The sequence below is a fragment of the Lutra lutra genome, chromosome 7 (assembly GCF_902655055.1).
Source record: "Lutra lutra chromosome 7, mLutLut1.2, whole genome shotgun sequence".
Classification (NCBI taxonomy): domain Eukaryota; kingdom Metazoa; phylum Chordata; class Mammalia; order Carnivora; family Mustelidae; genus Lutra; species Lutra lutra.
This window is the reverse complement of record NC_062284.1, coordinates 104286711-104306715: the sequence shown is the minus strand read 5'-3', so window position 1 is coordinate 104306715 and position 20005 is coordinate 104286711. Positions and strand designations below refer to the sequence as shown.

At 37.4% G+C, this 20005-nt stretch overlaps 1 protein-coding gene across 3 annotated transcripts in view; it reads right to left on the bottom strand.

Moving 5' to 3' along the window:
* Nucleotides 1-20005, bottom strand: part of TMEM260 (transmembrane protein 260) — a 69416-nt gene that overhangs the window by 25988 nt on the left and 23423 nt on the right. For all 3 annotated transcript variants that reach the window (XM_047736646.1, XM_047736645.1, XM_047736644.1), the window contains exons 5-8: nucleotides 18908-19021; nucleotides 5571-5750; nucleotides 3516-3556; nucleotides 14-97 (exon numbers count right to left, since the gene is read on the bottom strand). In XM_047736646.1, the coding sequence (XP_047592602.1) occupies nucleotides 14-97; nucleotides 3516-3556; nucleotides 5571-5750; nucleotides 18908-19021 (419 nt within the window). The remainder of the gene's footprint in view (nucleotides 1-13; nucleotides 98-3515; nucleotides 3557-5570; nucleotides 5751-18907; nucleotides 19022-20005) is intronic.

The following is a 20005-nucleotide window of genomic DNA, read 5'->3' as shown; positions in this document are numbered from 1 at the left end:
TTATATTACTTACTTTCTTGCTAAACATATATTTGCCCAAACTGCGAGGCCTTGAATGTTGAGTGAGAGTTGGGTCCTCATACTTGTTACTTGAGAACTGTAAAAGACAATCTAATTTATTATGGATAGAAAATGAAGTTGGTTAGTTCCAAATACAACATTCTTTGTAAAATACATCTGATTATGCACTGAGTAGTTTTTTGTTTGTTTGTTTGTTTGCACTGAATAGTTTTGAGGGCTGGAGGCAGATGTTAAATTATTTTGTCTTCTTTCAAATTTGGGAGAAAAAGTACCATAAGAAAGAGTTAAATGGTTCTAAGATGTTTTCTAATTATAATATTTGCTTACCAATTTATAATATTTGGGATAGGATCAGAGCAAGTAATTCTTCTGTATTTGTAATACTGGTATGCTGTATTGATAATATAGTAGAATAATAGTAATAATAAACCAATATAATAATAATATACCAATTATAATAATATAATAATAAACCAAATAATAATAATAATAATAATAATAATAAACCAATCTGGATCCCCAATTGGTTTAGTAAGAAGTCATGTGAAATGAATTTTTGAACTTCTGTCAACAGTGTAGACACGGCCTCCTGTGATTTAGCAAGTGAAAAGAAAATGCGGGGTGCCTGGGTGGCTTAGCTGGTTGAGCATTCATCTCTTGATTTTGGCTCAGGTCATGCTATCAGGGTCATAGATTGGGCTTGCTTGGGATTCTCACTCTCCCTCTCTCTCTGCCCCTCCATCCCACCACCTCTCCTCCTCTAAAATAAATAAATAAATAAATAAATAAATAATAAAGAAAATGAAAAGAAAGAAAGAAAACAGAATTAATGCAAATACTTTTCTGGAGATCTGATTATTAAAGAAAAAAAAAAAGACAAGAGAGGTGATCTCCAATCATTCTTCTTCCTTAAAAGGCTTCCTTGTTGTCCAGGGGCACCTGGGTAGCTCAGTCAGTTAAGCATCCAACTCCTGATTCTGGCTCAGGTCATGATCTCAGGGTTGTGAGCTCGAGCCCTGCCTCAGGCTCCATGCTGGGAATACAGCCTGCTTGAGATTCTCTCTCCCCCTCTCCTTCTGCCCTTCCTCCCCACTGTGTGTAGGCATGAGCTCTCTCTTCCTCAAAAAAAAAAGAAAAAAAAAAAAGGGGGCTTCCTTCTTTTCTGTATTATTTTGGTTCAAAAATGTTTAAGCCATGAGAAATGTATTTTTTCCCTATAATTAAACTAAATTCTCCCATTAACTAATAAGCGTTTCCCAAGTGTTATCTGAGTTCTGAAATAGCTCTAGCAGTCTCTAATTTTTAAAAAAATAACAACTCTATACACCATCTCAAAGAACTTTCTTCTCCCTGCTGGCAGTTTTACTGGAGAAAATGTGATGCCATAATTATGGAAACCACACAATGTGTATTTTACTAATGGAGACTCATCTACTATGAGAAGATATTCTTACTCATTTTCAAACACACTTGAAAAATTGATTCCAGCATGAGGCCCATTTCAAACCATTCTTCAAAAGGAATGAAGTCAGTCTCAAAATTAATTCTTGGAGATCTGTTGCTTAAATGTAAGCTCTAAAACATGGTCACTGCCTAGGGTTAGATTCCATAATTTCCTTGTACAGGATTGCAACTTAGAGATATGCATGGGGAAAGAATTTAATTTGCTTGACTGGAAGAGGAGAGATGATTAGGTCCCATCATTTTGAAGGATTTTCTAGTAAGTTAATTATGAGTTGCTTTTCTCAACTCTCCTGTCCACCTGAAACAATTAAAGACTAGACATTCTCTCACTCAGTCAGAGAGTGCTAGGATTATGCCTCCAATCTACATTCTGATTTGGTTCGAACAAATAGTGTGAGTGCTCATCACTTCTGTCAAGTCTTTTTTCTAGGCATATCACCTAACTGCTATTTCTTCAATATAAAGGAGGCTTTTCTGGCCCCCAATAGGTAAGTTTTATGTGCGACTAATAAAAGTTGGATGGATAGTCTAGCAGTACTCTTGAGAGTTCTCTGGAGTTCATGTGGGATTTATTAAGGCAAAATATACTGCCAATCTCAAATGAGATCACAACCCTACAAGGTAGGCTGAAAAGGATAGGCAGTGAGTCTTCAGGCCTGCAGCAAAGCAGAATACCATAAAAGCCCACAGACGTTGGTGAAGCTTCTTGCTACCTTTCCCCAATCAAAAAGAAAAAGGAGCCATAAAGGTTTCAGTCGGACATTAAAAAAAATATTTAAAATCAGTTGTGAGAACCAACAAAAGGTTATATAAAAATAATTGGTGGCAGGAAAATATTTTCAAGATACAGTAAAAAATGAAAATGAGTAGGCTAATAAAACAGTGTGCACTTTATGATCGTATTTTTAAAAATAAAAATATAAAAAATATTGAAAGGATACAGACAAAAATGTTAATGGGTTAACAACAGTGGTTATCTCTATACGCTGGAATTATAGTAATTTTAATTTTCTTACCTTCACTTACCTGGGTTTTCTAAACTTTCTATAATGAAATAATAATAATAAACTTTCTATTATGTATCACATTTTGAGAGAAGGGGAAAGGGACATTTAAAAAGGAAAGGAAGACAGATGGAAGGAAGCAAGCTAGCAAGTTAACAAGAGGGAAACTGTAAGAATCTATGAATTGCCTCACATACAAGGTTGAAATATTCTCCCCATATTTTATTTCTTTTCATGATTTTTTAAATTTTTTTTCAGTGTTCCAAAATTCATTGTTTCTCCCCATATTTTAAAAACAGTTTCCAATAGTTCTGGGAATCACAAGTTAATAATCGGTTAGGAGACCACTTTAGTGTTATAGAAGACTACTCTTCCATAATTTTATATTGAAAATATTATAAAAATAGTACAGGATTGGTTTGGATATTTTTTAGGTTGTCTTAATCTGTGTGGATTTTAAAGCAATTATTAACCCATTTTTCAAAGAACCCTAGTAGGTTATACAGATGAAATATATTTGCTTAACTGGCTCTAAAAAGGTTGGATATTAATTTAAGTCAAAAATAGAGCTTAAGGACAGCCTAAAGAAAAAGTCTTAAGACACATTAAACAAATGAAACTCTAAAGAATTTAAGAACACAGCTCAATCCTAAAAAGAAAATAATCAAATTACTAAATACAATTTTATAAAATCTCTCTGAAAAAAAGAGATGAAATCAGAACAAAGGATAAATGATGTGTAAAGCAACAGTGCACTGGGTCATTTCATATCCACGTGGAAGTGGAAACATTCTAGTGTTGACAGTCTACTACTAACTGTTGTATTTATCGCTCATTCTCAGCTTTCTTTTATGGAAGGAAATGCTAGAATGTTTGACAGTCCACACAACTAGTGACCGTACCCGCGAGAGCCACTTCTCAGACACACTGCTTCACAAAAGACAAGCCCAGAAGCCCCCAAAATCACTTCGTCTAGGAACTAACAGAGAATTCACTTAAAACCAGTTTCAAATATTTCATACTCACAGCAAAATTTTAGACATACTGGATCCTGTTTCTGATTTGGCCTAAACATAAAAGAGAGAAGTTTATTTGCGTAAGCCTTCAGCTGCAGCTGTGCTAAGCTATTGCATTTTAACTATCTGGATTTAGAATATACATGTTTCCTGGGGTGCCTGGGTGGCTCAGTGGGTTAAAGCCTTTGCCTTTGGCTCGGGTCATGATCCCAGGGTGCTGGGATCGAGTGCCGCACCGGGCTCTCTGCTCGGCAGGGAGCCTGCTTCCTCCTCTCTCTGTCTCTGCCTGCCTCTCTGCCTACGTATGATCTCTGTCTGTCAAATAAATAAAATAAAATCTTAAAAAAAAAAAAAAAAGAATACACATGTTCCAAGTAGACAATGCAACATCTCTCTTCATTCAGTCTTTGCTTCAGAGCCTTGCTGAGATTTTAAAGAGAAGTCACTAGAAACTAAACGCACACATCCTTGAGGAAGAACTGCAGAAATGACGGGCTAAAAATCAGTCAAACTATCATTCCAGTAGGAACGATTTAACACACTGATAAATTAACTGACCTGTCACTTTTGTTACAGAGCGTCTTTAAGGCACTTTGATTAGAGCTCATTATGACATGTTAGTCTATAATTTCACAATTATGTATGAATTATACAGGTTTCAAATCTGGAATGGCCCTCAAGCAATACTGTAATGGAATAACCAATATAAGTAAGCCAGAGTATAAATTTAAAGTATCAGACTCTCTAAGTCAAAAAGTAATTAATAATTATCCTTTCATAAGTTATTTTATTATGAAATATCTCCTCCATACAAACAACACATATGACATATATTTAAGGGATAAAGAGGTGTTTTGTTTTGTTTTTTAAGATTTTATTTATTTATTTGTCAGAGAGAGGGAGAAAGTGAGTGAGCATAAACAAGCAGAGTGGCACAAGGCAGAGAGAGAGAGAGAGACAGAGAGAAGCAGGCTCCCTGCTGAGCAAGGGGCCCCAGGACTGGGGCTGACTCGATCCCAGGACTCTGGGATCATGACCTGAGCCTAAGGCAGCAGCTTAACTGACTGAGCCACCCAGGTGTCCCAGGGATAGAGTTTTTAAAAATCTATAGAGCCACCATTCATTTAAGAACCAGAACAGCATGAACACCATGAAGTATCTCACAAAGCATTCACAGGCCTCGCTTTTTCTCACCCCCTAGTGATAAAAATTACCTTGAATTTCGTGTTAATTACTCCCTACTTCCTAAAATGACATAGTTCTACTTCTTCCCTATGTATCCTTGAGCAATAGATTGTTTTGCCTGGTTTAGAATTTTGCATCAGCCGTGTCATATAATATGTAGTCTTCAGAGATCTGCCTTCTTGCCTGAGACAAAAAGCACAAACCATGAGAAAAAGATCCAATGTTTTTATTAAAGTTAAAAAAAAAAAAAAAAAAAAAAAAAATATATATATATATATATATATATATATAGTGTTTGTCCTTTTATTTTTCAGATAACCTTTACTCTAACCACAGTGTTTTTTCACTAATTTATGTTTCAGGGAAAGAAAGGCCTTTGGAACTTTAAAAAAACATAGTGAAATTATATGTTATAAAGTATTTACACACAGGTATTACACTAAATACTATCATGAACTCTATTTGTCAATATGAAAAAAGAAAGTGTTTTGGTCAAGGTACATTAAAAATTTCGAGAGTTTTTTTTTTTTCTTCTAATCTTTTTCAAATATTTTAAATTACAGACCAAGGGACCAAAATGGTACCCAATGCTAAGAAGAATGAAATGCTTCAAATGCTGGCAGCAGAGTCTTTTTAATGTTTGTTATCCTGAAAAACATATTCAGGACATACAACATTATGATATCAGGTTAAGTAATTCCAAGGTTTTCCTAATGTACGCTAAAGGCCACATTCCAAGGAGCAAGTTTGTTACACAAATAGCAGAAATGAAAATTCTGCACTGTCATTGATAGGCACTGTTTTCCTTCAGTCAAGACCCAGGCAGAACACTGAAGCTTCATCACTTACTTCCTGAAAAGGGCTTTAAATATAAATTTACCAGACTGAATGTTCCGTATTCTTCCCTGAGAAAATGCGTCAAAAATCCTAGCAACGTCGTCTGGTCTCCCCAGGTCCACCGAGCTTGATTGAGGTAGGATGAGATAGGAAGGTAGACGTAAGGCAATAAGCCAGCAGAGAAGTAGACACCGAACTTCAACAGAGAGCCCAGGGAGAGTTCCTGCAGCAAAGCATATCATATAACAATGTTTATTTTTAGTCGATTCACCCTGGAACTTCAAGAACACATCAAGGAAAAATCAAAATGTTTACTCAGCGCTGATCTCTCAATTTCTATTAAGTCACCACAGAATACTACGTTAAACCTTCTGAGTGCTGTGGATTACTAGAAAATTGCATCAGCCTGAACTCCTTTGCATGGCAGGGGAAATCCAAGTGAAGCAAATAATATTAGGGAAGACTCCAGAGTATCATATTTACATTTAAAACCATGGCATACATGCAGCATTATAAGTCTGGGATAACACGCTTGCAAATGATTGTTTGGCTGATTTTGAACATACCGAAAATATTGTACCAATAAAATTCCCTTCCTCACCATCACCAGAAGAAGACTTCAACTATATTCTCTATTATGATTACACACTGATGGTATGATTCTTTCTGCAAGGGTTTGGGATATTTCATGGAAATATTTGTCACAAATGAAGTTAGCTTTTACTTAACCTCCCAGTTCAACCAAATGCTCTTTTCCCTCAGTGTACATACAAGAAGGAGTACCAATGGAAATTTGTTGTGCGTAACAATGTTGTCTCATAAGAGAATGTATCTCTCATCTGCGTATGTGTTTTAAGATTTATTATTTATTTCAGAGAGAGAGAGAGAACAGGGGGAGGGGAAGAGGGAGAGGGACAAGCAGACTACCCGCTGAGTGCAGAGCCCTAAAGGGGGCTCGATCACATGACCCTGAGATCGTGATCTAAGCTGAAATCAAGAGCTGGACACTTAACCGACTGAGCCACGTAGACACCCCCTCATCTGCATTCTTCTAAAACAAAGGACAAAACCGACAGAGTCTTACAAAGATTACATCCACAAAAATACTGGCATACTAAAAGATTCAAATAGTGGTTGCTTTAGTAATTGGGAAAAGGGATCTCTTACAAATATCGTAACTGGAAATTGCTAACTTTTCCTTTATAAAAAAGGGAAAGTTCATATGTATACAAGGAAAATTCATATGACTACAAGAACCAAGGTTCACATTCACCTGAAAGAGAACAAGCAGTTGACTTATATTAGCATTTTCAAATAGACACTCTTCATTGAAAATGGGGTGTTTTTACTATAGGACTGATTTCATTTGCTATTTCTAAAGGGGTAATGAGATGCATAAAAATAATGGCATGAATATAAGTATAAGAAATATCTAATCGAGCAATATGCCTTTGCTCTTCTTAAAAGTAGTTTAAAAAAAAAACAAATGTTCACATTTTGACATTCTCTGCATGTTCTAAAGTATGATTTAGAGTGGCATGATGCACCTGCTGGAGAATCTTCCTTTTGTGCAAGAAATCAACAGAGAGACGATTACACGAGAGCTTTTTTAGAGATTGAAGGAGAGTGGCTCTGAGTCCGAGCTGTACATACATGAGAATCACCTGCAGAGCTTTTTAAAAATATCAATGTCTGGGCCTCACCCCAGACCAATTAAATGGGAATTATTCTGGAGTGGGGTCAGCATAAATATACATACATATAAAGATATATGTATGTATACATGCATATACATCAATGTATACACATACACACACTTTTTAAAAGGTCCCCAGATCATCTGAGTGGCCAGGGTTGCAACCAACTGACTCAGGACTTCCTTTTTTTTTTTTTTTTTAAAGATTTTATTTATTTATTTGACAGACAGAGATCACAAGTAGACAGAGAGGCAGGCAGAGAGAGGGGAGGAAGCAGGCTCCCTTGACCTGAGGCAAAGGCAGAGGCTTTAACCCACTGAGCCATCCAGGTGCCCCTTTTTCCTCTTTTTGTAAAAGATTTTATTTATTTGACAGAGAGAGACACAGTGAGAGAGGGAACACAAGCAGGGGGAGTGGGAGAGGCTCCCCGCTGAACAAGGAGTCCAATGCGGGGCTCAATCCCACGACCCTAGGATCATGACCTGAGCTGAAGGCAGATGCTTAACCATCTGAGCCACCCAGGCCCCCTAAAGATTTTATTTATTTATTTGACAGAGAGAGATCACAAGTAGGCAGAGAGAGAGGGGGAAGCAGGCTCCCCGCCGAGCAGAGAGCTTGATGCGGGGCTCAATCCCAGGACCCCGAAACCAAGACCTGAGCTGAAGGCAGGGGCTTAACCCACTGAACCACCCAGGCGCCCCCTGACTCAGGACTTCTTACTTTACCTCAAGTCATCTGACCAGTGAGATCCAACCCTGTCACTTCATTGGTAGGCCTTATTTTTTAGCCTCTGCTATCTAACTAGCGAACATGAAATGTCCTTTGAAGAGTCATACCTGCCCACATTTCATCATTCATCAGCTGCTGACCTAAGCACAAAATAAACAGGCCCTCAGACCAGCCTCCTAACTCGTCCACTCTGAGTCTTCCGTGTTTGATACAAAGCACATGGCTCTTCTTTCCATTAACTAACACAAAATATTTACTTTTTAAGTTCTTGTCAATCAGTCAGTTGCACCTCTCTATTATCTGAATGCACTTGCTCTGATGTCAGAAGCCTGTCTAGGAGTAAGGACATCAGGACGGCAACACAGATCTTTCCTGACTTCAGTCTTCCTCACAGAAAGACCAGCTAGCGACTATCTACAGACAAGACATCACGGCATCACTCCTCCCTCACACCAGCCCAGCTCGGCACTAACAGCCCTCCCCCAGGGGTAATGGTTTTTCTAGTGGCAAAGGAGAGTCCAAGGCAGACATCCAGCTCCCCCAGCACGCAGGACACTTCCCAAGAGGCTCATTCGGTTCTCACCTCTTGACTACCATGGTGGAAAGGAGTCTGCTGGGCTCAGCTACTGGGGATCATGCGGACAGAAGGCGAGCAGGGCTTTTGGCAATCAGCACTCAGATCTGGAGGACGGTGTTCCCGCTTGCAGCTGTGCCTAAGCAGAGATCCGAGCCAAGCCCTGCGTCCGTCTGTAGAGCTGAACCGGGAGCTGATCCCACCCTCAACTAATTCTGATTTACTTGATCTGGGGCATACTTTAACATAATAAACTCCACATGTGACAAGTCCATACCTATCATACTTAATGGTGAAAGACTGAAAACTTTCCTCCCAAGATCAGGAATAAGACAAGGGTGCCCGCTCTTACCATGTCCTATTCAACACAGTCCTAGAAGTCCTAGTCAGAGTATTCAGGCAAGAAAAAGAAATAAAAGGCATCCAAATCAGAAAAGAAGAAGTAAAATGGTCTCTATTTGCAGATGATGTGATCTTATATAGAGAAAATCCTACACTCTACCAAAAACCTGTTAGATTAATAAAGGAATTCAGTAATTAATTAAATTAATGCCAAAATTAGTCATGTTTCTACACACTTACAATATAACTATAAACTCTGAAAAAAAAGGAAAATGATCTCATTTACAATAACATCAAAAACAATAAAATATGTAACAATAAATTTAACCAAGGAGGTGAAAAATCCGTACACTGAAAACTACAAGGCACTAATGAAAGAAAATGACGAAGATACAAATAAATGGAAAGATACCCCTTGTTCACAAACTGGAAGTATTAATATTTTTAAATGTCCATATTACACAAAGCCATCTATAGACTCAATGAAACCCCTATCAAGCCTCCAGTGGCATTTCTAACAGAAATAGAAAACCAAATCCTAAAATTTGTATGGTAGCAAAAAAGACCCCAAATAGCCAAACTAATCTTGCAAAAGAGGACTGAAGCTGGAGGCGTGACACTTCCTATGTCAAAGCGCATTGTGAACCTATTGTCATCAAGAGTTCAAGATGGCAGGGTAGAAAGATTCTGAACTCCCCCCGCAGACACAACAAATCTACAAAGACATGGAGACTATCTGAACAAGGGCCTCTACAACCAAGAATAAAAGGGCCACATGAACATGTGGGAAGAAGTACAGACATGGTCTCACTGAAACCCCACCCCAGTGCTGCAACCCACAGTCAGGAGGGGGTCTTATAATACAGGACTTCTCCCTGAGGAGCAAGGGGTTTATGCCCCCAAATAAGGCACCCCAACCTTTGGGTCCTGTACCAGAGAGATGATCCCCCACCAAATGTCTGGTTTTGAAAGCCAACAGGTCAAATGTTCAGGAAAATTATAGCGCTGTAGGGGACAGGGACTCTGCTCTTAAGGACTCACAGACAGACTCACTCGCCGCAGAACCTGGTACAGAAGTAGCAGTCTGGAAAGTGCTAGACCGTAAGTGAAGAAGATTCATTTGCTAATCTTAAAATGTCTGTTGTAAGGGCAGAAGCCTGGTAGAACTCTCTCTGGGGACAGAGATGCTGGAGGGTGCCATTTCTGGCGTTCTTCCTCTATCTTGCTAGTGCCAGTGTGTGCGCCCAGTCCTGTGTGCCACTCCATTGCAGCTCTGCCAAGTCCAGCCACGCAAATGCCCGACCTCACATACCACTCCACCAGGGCTCCACCAAAGTCAGCCAGGGTACACAGTCTACACGGGAGATACCCCTGAAGTGCCTGGATCTGGTGGCCAAGGGGAATTGCATTTTTGGGTCCTATGTGTCTAAAACTGGATAGACAGTTCTTGGCAGGCTACCATCTCCAAGGGACTGCACTGACAACAGACTAAAACCACCCCTGGTTTTCCTATGAAAAAACTTCAACCTGAGGGTAGGTTTCAGGTTTACCACACATGGAAGGGCTACAGAAGTGCTCTCAGTGAACACAGGCTGAAGGATACCATCTTTGAGCTCTCAGCTGGCCTCACCACAGCCTGCTGGCACTTCTCAGAAAGAAGCTCAAACATTCCTCGGGAACCCTGAATTTGCAACAGTCCCTAAGGGGAGATCCTCCAGATCACCTGGTTGGGAAGCTAGCAGGGTCTACGACTGCAGTCTCCTATGACTGTATATATTTGCATACCTTGAAGATGCTGACTGAGGGGCTAGTTTCCAATCAGCCTGAAACTAGGTGCTGACTGAAATCCCTCCTTCTGGAACCCTCACAGGTCTTGATAGAAGAACTGGAACCTACCAAGAGAAACTCAGGCTGCTTAAACAATCATAAAGGTTTGAGAGAGAGCCAAGAGCTAGAGCAGAGTTAAATAGTGAGGTTCACCTCCTACGTGGGGTCACTCCTGCAAGACTGGGAGAGACAGCTATTTTGCCTAAAACCTAGGAACAACCACAGAAAATCAAGCAAAATGAAGAGACAGAGGAGTTTATTTCAAACAAAAGAACAAGATAAAATCCTGGGAAAAAAATCTTAATGAAACTGAGATAAGCAATTTGCCTGACAAGAGTTAAAAGTAATGGTAAAAAAGATGCTCACCACACTTGGGTGAGGAATGGAGGAACACAGCAAGAACTTCAATGAAGACAGAGAAAACATAAGACAGTACGAAACAGAAGTCACAGAACTGAAGAACACAATAACTGAACTGAAAAATATACTAGAGGAGTTCAACAGCAGACTAAATGAAGCAGACAGAATCAAATGAACTAAAACACAGGGCAATGACACTCATCCAAACCAAGCAACAGAAAGAAAAAAAATTAAAAACTGAAGACAGCTTAAGAAATTTATGGGACAATATCAAGCAGAATAACGTGTATTATAGGAGTTCCAGAAATAGAAGAGAGAATGGGGCAGAAAGCTTATATGAAGAAACAATTGCCAAAAACTTCCTTTACCTGGGTAAGGAAACAGACAACCAGATCAAAAGCCCAGAATTCCAAAGAAGATGAACCCAAAGAGACCTACTCCAAGATACATAATTAAAATGCCAAAAGTTAAGGATAAAAACAAGAGAAAAAACAACTTGTTACATAAAAGGAAATCCCCATAAGGCTATCAGCAGAAACTCTGCAGGTCAGAAGAGAATGGCATAATATATCCAAAGCACTGAAAGGTAAAAACTTCCAAACAAGAATACTCTACCTGGCAAAGTTATCACTCAGAGAGATAAAGAGCTTTCCAGATAAACAAAAACTAAAGGAGTTCACTGACACTAAACTAGCCTCATAAGAAATGTTAAAGGAATTTTTTAAGCTAAAAGGAAAGGGCATTAATTATAAAAAGAAAAAAATTTTAAAAATATCCCTGGTAAAGGTAAACATATAGTTGTGGTTTAATCACTTATAAAGCTAGTATGAAGGTGGGGCATCTGGGTGGCTCAGTTGGTTAATCCACTGCCTTTGGCTCAGGTCATGATCTTGGAGTCCCAGGATAGAGCCCCTCATCAGGCTCCCCGCTCAGCAGGGAGCTCTGACCCTCCACTTCTCTCTCTCACACACACACAAATAAATAAATCTTTTCAAAAAAAAAAAAAAAAAAAAAGCTAGTACAAAGGTTAAAAGATAAAAGTAGTTTTTCATGTGTGGTGTAAGGAAATGATCCAATTTCATTTTTCTGCATGTGGCTGTCCAATTTTCCCAACACCATTTACTGAAGAGGCTGTCTTTTTTCCATTGGACATTCTTTCCTGCTTTGTCGAAGATGAGTTGACCATAGAGTTGAGGGTCCATTTCTGGGCTCTCTATTCTGTTCCATTGATCTATATGTCTGTTTTTGTGCCAGTACCATGCTGTCTTGCTGATGACAGCTTTGTATTAGAGCTTGAAGTCCAGAATTGTGATGCCACCAACTTTGGCTTTCTTTTTCAATATTCCTTTGGCTATTTGAGGTCTTTCCTGAAGATGTGGTATATATACACAATGGAATACTATGCAGCCATCAAAAGAAATGAAATCTTGCCATTTGCGACGACGTGGATGGAACTAGAGGGTATCATGCTTAGCGAAATAAGTCAATCGGAGAAAGACAACTATCATATGATCTCCCTGATATGAGGGAGAGGAGATGCAACATGGGGGGTTGAGGGGGTAGGAGAAGAGTAAATGAAACAAGATGGGATTGGGAGGGAGACAAACCATAAGTGACTCTTAATCTCACAAAACAAACTGAGGGTTGATGGGGGGGTGGGGGGGGTTATAGACATTGGGGAGGGTATGCGCTATGGTGAGTGCTGTGAAGTGTGTAAACCTGGCGATTCACAGACCTGTACCCCTGAGGATAAAAATATATTTATGTTTATAAAAAATAAAATTAAAAAAAAAGATAAAAGTAGTCAAAATAACTACAGATAGGGGCGCCTGGGTGGCTCAGTGGGTTAAGCCGCTGCCTTCGGCTCAGGTCATGATCTCAGAGTCCTGGGATCGAGCCCCGCATCGGGCTCTCTGCTCAGCGGGGAGCCTGCTTCCTCCTCTCTCTCTGCCTGCTTGTGATCTCTCTGTCAAATAAATAAAAATAAAATCTTTAAAAAAAAAAATAACTACAGATATAGTAATTAGTTTAGGGATACACAAAATAAAAAGATGTAAAGTATGACATCAGTAAACCACAACGCAAGAGGAATAAAAATATAGTTTTAGAATGCATTCAAACATAACTTGTTATCAACTATAATATAGCTTGTTATATATATATACAGACCGTTATATATGAGCCTTATGGTAACCACAAAGCAAAACCCATAGTAGATGGACAAAAGATAATGAGAAAGGACTCTAAGTGTAACACTACAGAAGGTAACCAAACTGCAAGGTAAGAAATCAAGAGAAAAAAGAAACAGTGAGGAATTATAAAACAGATTAAAAGAATCAATAAAATGGCAATAAATACATAGCCATCAATTTCTTTAAATGTAAGTAGGCTAAATTCTCTAATCAAAAGGCAGAAAGTGGCTGAACTGATAAAGAAACAAGACCCATTTATCTGCTGCCTGCAAGAGACTCACTTCAGATAGAAGTACATACGTGGACTGAAAATGAAGGATGGAAAGATGTTTCAAGCAAATGGAAACCAAAAGAAAGCATGGCTAACTATCATGACATCAGACAAAATAGATTTTAAAAGAAGACTATAAATAACAAAGACAAGTATTACATAATGATAAAGAGGTCAATCCAGCAAAAGATACAACATTTATCAATATTTATGTACCCAATGGAGAAACACTTAAATGCATACAGCTAATACAAACAGACCTAAAGGAAGAAAATGGCAGGAATAAAAATAATACTAGGGGACTTTAATACCTCACTTTTATCAATGGATAGATCAGCCAGACAGAAAATAATAAGGAAACATCAACCTTAAACAATAAATTAGATGGAATAATGGAGATATATATATATATATATAGATACATGTACCTATGTATCTATAAACATCCTATCCAAAAGCAGCAGAATACACTTCCTTCTTTCTTCTCAGGTGCACACGGAACATTCTCCAGGATAGATCATACGTTAGGCCACAAAACATGTCTTAGTAAATTATAAGACTGAAAGCATATCAAGCTTCCTTTCTAAACACAATATGAAACTAGAAATCAATGACAAGAGGAAAACAGGAAAAAAATCACAAATATGTGAAGATGAAACAAGATACTACTGAACAACCGATGGATCAATGAAGACATCGAAAAAGAAATTAAAAAAAACCTTGAGACAAATGAAAATGGAAATACAACACACCAAAAAAAAAAAAGAAAAAGAAAAAGAAAATAAATACAACACACCAAATCTATGGGATACAGCAAAACCAAGTCTAAGAGGCAAGTTCGTAGAGACAGTTAAAAAGAAAAATCTCAAATTAACAATCTAATTTACACCTAAAGGAACTAGAAAAATATGAACAAAGCCCCAAATTACTAGAAAAAAGGAAATAATAAAGATCAGAGTGAAAAGAAATGAAGTAGAGACTTAAAAGACAATGGAAGGGCGCCTGGGTGGTTCAGTGGGTTAAAGCCTCTGCCTTCGGCTCTGGTCATGATCCCAGGGTCCTGGGATCGAGCCCCGCATTGGGCTCTCTCTGCTCAGCAGGGAGCCTGCTTCCCCCTCCCTCTCTCCACCTGTCTCTCTGCCTACTTTGATCTCTGTCAAATAAATAAATAAAAAATCTTAAAAAAAAGAAAAAACAATGGAAAGGCCAATGAAACTAAGAGCTGGTTCTTTGAAAAGATTAACAAAATTGACAAACCTCCAGCTAGACTAAGAAAAAAAGACAGATGGCTCAAATATATAAAATCAGAAATTAAAGAGGAGAAGTTACAACTGATACCAAAGAAAGCCAAGGGATCATAAGAAACTACTGTGAACATGTGAATAATTACACACCAACAAACTGAACAATCTAGAAGAAACAGATGAATTCCTAAAAACATATAATCTTCCAAGACTGAATCATGAAGAAATAGAAAAATCTGAATAGATTGATTACTACTAAGGAGACAGAATCAGTAACTTAAAAACTCCCAACAAAATTCCTGGACCAGACACCTCTCTGGTGAACTCTACCAAACATTTAAAGATTTAATATACATCCTCCTTATACTCTTTTAAGAAATTGAAGAATAGGGAATGCTTCCAGATATATTTTATGAAGCCACTGTTACCCTGATATCAAGACCAGAAAAGGACCCCAAAATAAATAAATAATAAATAATAAAAAAAAAATAAAAAATTTTTAAAAATTACAGGCCATATCCTTCATATCCTTGATGAACATAAATGCAAAAATCCTCAAAAAATCCTCAAAAAATATTAGTAAATGAATTTGACAATACATCAATACATTAAAAGGACTATACACCATGATTAAGTGGAGTTAATTCCAGGGATGCAAGGTGGTTCAACATCAGCAAATTAATCAACATGATACACATTAACAGAATGAAAGATAAAAATCATATGATCATCTCAACAGATGCAGATAAATTTACAAAATTCTTTTATGATAAAAACTCTCAACAAAGTAGGTATATGGCCATTGAAAGGCCATATATGACAAGCCCACAGCTAACATCATACTCAACAGTGAGAAGCTAAAAGCTGCTTTTCCTCTAAGATCAGGAATAAGACAAGGATGCCCACTCACTCAACATTGTATTGGAAGTCCTAACCAGAGCAGAAAAAAAATATAAAAAGCATATAACTGGAAAGGAAGAAGCGAAATTTTCACTATTTGTAAATGACATGATTTTATATAATGAAAACCCTAAAGATTCCACCAAAAAACTGTTCGAACGACTAACTGAATCCAGTAAAGTTGTTGGGTACAAAATCGATATTAAAAAAAAAAAAATCTGTTGCTTTTTTTTTTTTTTTAGATTTTATTTATTTATTTGACAGAGATCACAAGTAGGCAGAGAGGCAGGCAGAGAGAGAGAGAGGAGGAATCAGGCTCCCCATTGAGCAGAGAGCCTGATGCAGGGCTCGATCCCAGCACCCTGAGATCATGACCTGAGCCGAAGGCAGAGGCTTAACCCACTGAGCCACCCAGGTGCTGTTGACTTTTTTACACACTAGCAATGAACTATCAGAGAGAAATTAAACGAATTCTGTTTATAAGTACATCACAAAGAATAAAATAGCTATAAATAAATTTAACCAAGGAAGTGAAAGACCTGTACATTGAAAGCTATAAGACACTGATTACAGAAATAGAAGAAGATATAAATAAATGGAAAAATATTCCATGCTCACGGATTGTTAGAATTAGTATTGTTAAAACAGCCAAAGCAATCTATAGATTCAATGCAATCTCTAACAAAATTCCACAGTCATCTTAGAGATAGAACAAACAATCCATTTGTATGAAACTACAAAAGATCCCAAATAGTCCAAGTGATTTTAAAAAAGAATGACAAAGCCGCAGGCACCATGCTTCTTGATTTCAAACTATCCTACAAAGCTACAGTATTCAAAACAGTATGATATTGGCATTAAAACAGATACATAGGGGCGCCTGGGTGGCTCAGTGGGTTAAAGCCTCTGCCTTTGGCTCAGGTCATGATCCCAGGGTCCTGGGATCGAGCCCCACATCTGGCTCTCTGCTCAGTGGGGAGCCTGCTTCCTCCTCTCTCTCTCTCTGCCTGCCTCTCTGCCTACTTGTGATCTCTGTCTGTCAAATAAATAAATAAAATCTTTAAAAAAAAACCAGATACATAAATCACTGGAACATAAGAGCCCAGAAATAAACCCATGCATATATGGTTAATTAATTTATGGCAAAGAGGCAAAAATATTCAAGCAGAAAACAAAAAATGGTGTTAGAAAAACTGGACAGTCCCATGCAAAAGAATGAAAATGGACCACTGTCTTACACTGCATAAAAAAATTAACTCAAAATGGATTAGACTTGATTGTAAGACCTGAAACCATCAAACTCCTAAGAGAAGACATAGAAAACCTTCACACACACACACACACACACAAAAGAGTATTATTCAGACCCAAAACGAAAATCCTGCCATTTGCAACAACATGGATAAAACTTGAGAGTATTATGCTAAATGAAATGAGTCAGATAGAGAAAGACAAATACTGTATGACCTTACCTACAGTGGAACTGAAAAAAATGGAACTCCCAGAAACACAGAGCTGATTGGTGATCACTAGAGGTGTGGAGTAGGGAGCGAGGGAAATGGGCAAAAGGTGGTCAAAGTCTGCAAACTTCCAGTTATAACATGAATAAGTTCTGGGGAATATAATGTACAGTACGGGGACTATTGTACTGTACCAGATATTTGAAAGATGCTAAGAGAGTAGATCTTAGAAGTTCTCAATACACACAAGCGTACCTATGTGAGGCAATAGATGTATTAACTAACCTCACTGTGGTGATCATTTTACCATCTCTCCATATATCAAACCGTCATGTTGTACACCTTAAACTTACACAATGTTATATGTCAACTGTATATCAATAAGCTGGGGAAAAAAAAAAAAAAGGAGAAAGAAATGAAGACTGAATTTAAAAAAAAAAAAAAAAGCCCAGCTAAGATAACTCACAGCAGGATGTTAATGCATCCCCATCTACCCATCCACCAATCCACAAGAAAAGTATTTGGGCCTCTTTAGTTTGCAATCTATGGGAAAGTCTTCACTGAATTACACTGTTTAAGTTATATCTCCATTATTTAACATCAAGGGTTTATATAATAAAAGACCAGATAAAGAACCTTCTGTATATTCTACAAAACCACTGTTAGACACGATCTGTTATGCTGCTGGGTATTCCTCATGTAAGGTTGGACGTGACTGACTTCACAGCACTCAGTTCCAAGAAAAAGCTGATCTTCCCTGTCAATTGTTATTTCCATTTTTTCTAACACGCAGTAAGAATTTTATAGCCTCCATATTATCCTTTATGCTTTGTTGCCAGAAGCTAAAAACAAAATATATTCGAGTACGGTAAATACAATCACCTAAAGTTTTGTCATAATTTCCCTATTTCTGTATAATAATTTTACTAAACCTGTGTTTTCTAATATAATTCTGACTATAGCAGCAAAGAATGAAATGAGAAACAAATGAAGAATGCAGCTGAGGTATAATAATACAAACAATACAAAGAAAAAATAAGTAAAATGACTCCAGTACTGGCTTTGTTTTAAGATTGTTTTAACCTCTAGGAGCAAGACTGACAGAATAAAGGGCTTCTGTCAAAACCTCATGTCTAACTCAACTCCCTGCTTCTTCGGTCCATCTCACAATGACTTACACAGTATAGTAATTTTCTTACATTGCTTTACACCACCATTTCAATCAATAATCATTTTTTCCTTTGAGGAAAAAGGAAAACTATAATAAATAATTTTTATTCTAGAGAAATCTGTTAGGAGAAAACAGAGATTTTGTTTTTTCCAGAGATTTTGTTACTTGGTTCACAAGAGCAGTGATGATGTCTGTTTTGTCGGGAGAGCTCAATCTCTAGCACCTAGATCGGCACTGATCAGGCCCTCAACAGACAGTGGGATAAATGAATAAACTCTCATCCATACACTATCCTTTGTTTTAGGACATACAATAACACAATCAAGGAAATCTGTTATTTCATTTTCACTCCTTTTAGCCTATTATTATCAAGGTGCTGCTCAGAATCAGTAAGAAAATTATGAATCAGACCAGCTGTCAGTGCAATCAATACTGCATAATTTTTGTAAATCCTTTTTTTTTTTCAGTCAATGTTGTTAGAGCCTCGGGTCATTTACACTTTATATAAAACTAAAAAAAAAAAAAAAAAAATGAAAGCCCTGCATTTTATGCCATAAATATCAGGCCTTAACAAAATATTGTGAATTTTCATTAAAAACATCCAAAAACCTACCTTCTCTTTTAAAAGTCGGAAGAGAATCCATGGTATTATGCACAAAATATAGAGTACTATTGTATGCTGATTACATAAGCTAAGGCCACAGCAGAAAGCACCAATTTTAGCTATCTGAAAAAAAAAAAAATCTAAGTTAAAAATTTATCTAAAACTCTTAAGTAAGCACAACAGTAAAAAGTTATTCTTTATATGAGAACCAAGCATTTGTACCATAGGTCAGGCTCAAGTCAACTTCAGACACAGTCTCACTTCCACAGACACTAATATTTAGCACTGCTTTTTTTTTTTTTATAATATTGTCCATTCTCATCACATCACTGCAGTTTGACCTGATATGACTGTCTTCAAAGTAAGTTTTAGAAAGTCCTGCGTGATAACTAGGTAAGTCCTACCAGTAATAGGATATTGTGTAATTCCTATTAAAGTCTATAACTAAAACTCGGGCATTCTTTCCATTTTATTTTTTCTCCTATTAAATTACATAAATAAAATAGAACACTTTCGATTTAAAAACCAGGTTACAGATGCTGTTTTTGCTCTCTTTGTACATGTGCAATTTTCATAATCAGAAGAAAGTTTACTTTAGACCAAAAATGAACTCTAATAGCAGCATAGATCCGTCTATGGGAACCATGGTGTTCTTCCATTTGTATATTCTTTAACAACAAAAGGCCGTCTTTATTAAGACGGATTGATACCTCCCGTTGTACAGACTGTAAGCTCTTAGAAGACAGGGTTCCCTCACATTTCAAATGATCTTGATATTAGTGTTTGCCTTATAATTCACTGGAACCTCTTCCAAACTACTTCGTTTATACATTTGATAGTTAAAAAATAAAGTACAAATTTGGTCTTTTTTTTGCAATTAGAGAGTAAGTCGATGTACCATAATGGTATATAATTTAAGGTGGTCAATCCAAATAAAATTTGGCATCTTACTAACACACACACACACACACACACGCACGAAACTTCTGAACTCTGGGAGAAGAAGAGAAAAAAAAAAAGCCCCATGCTTTATAAAGGCTATCATGGTTCACAGTAAAAGAACTCAGAATATTTCCTCTCTCAATGCGCCCAGATTACCTTGACAGT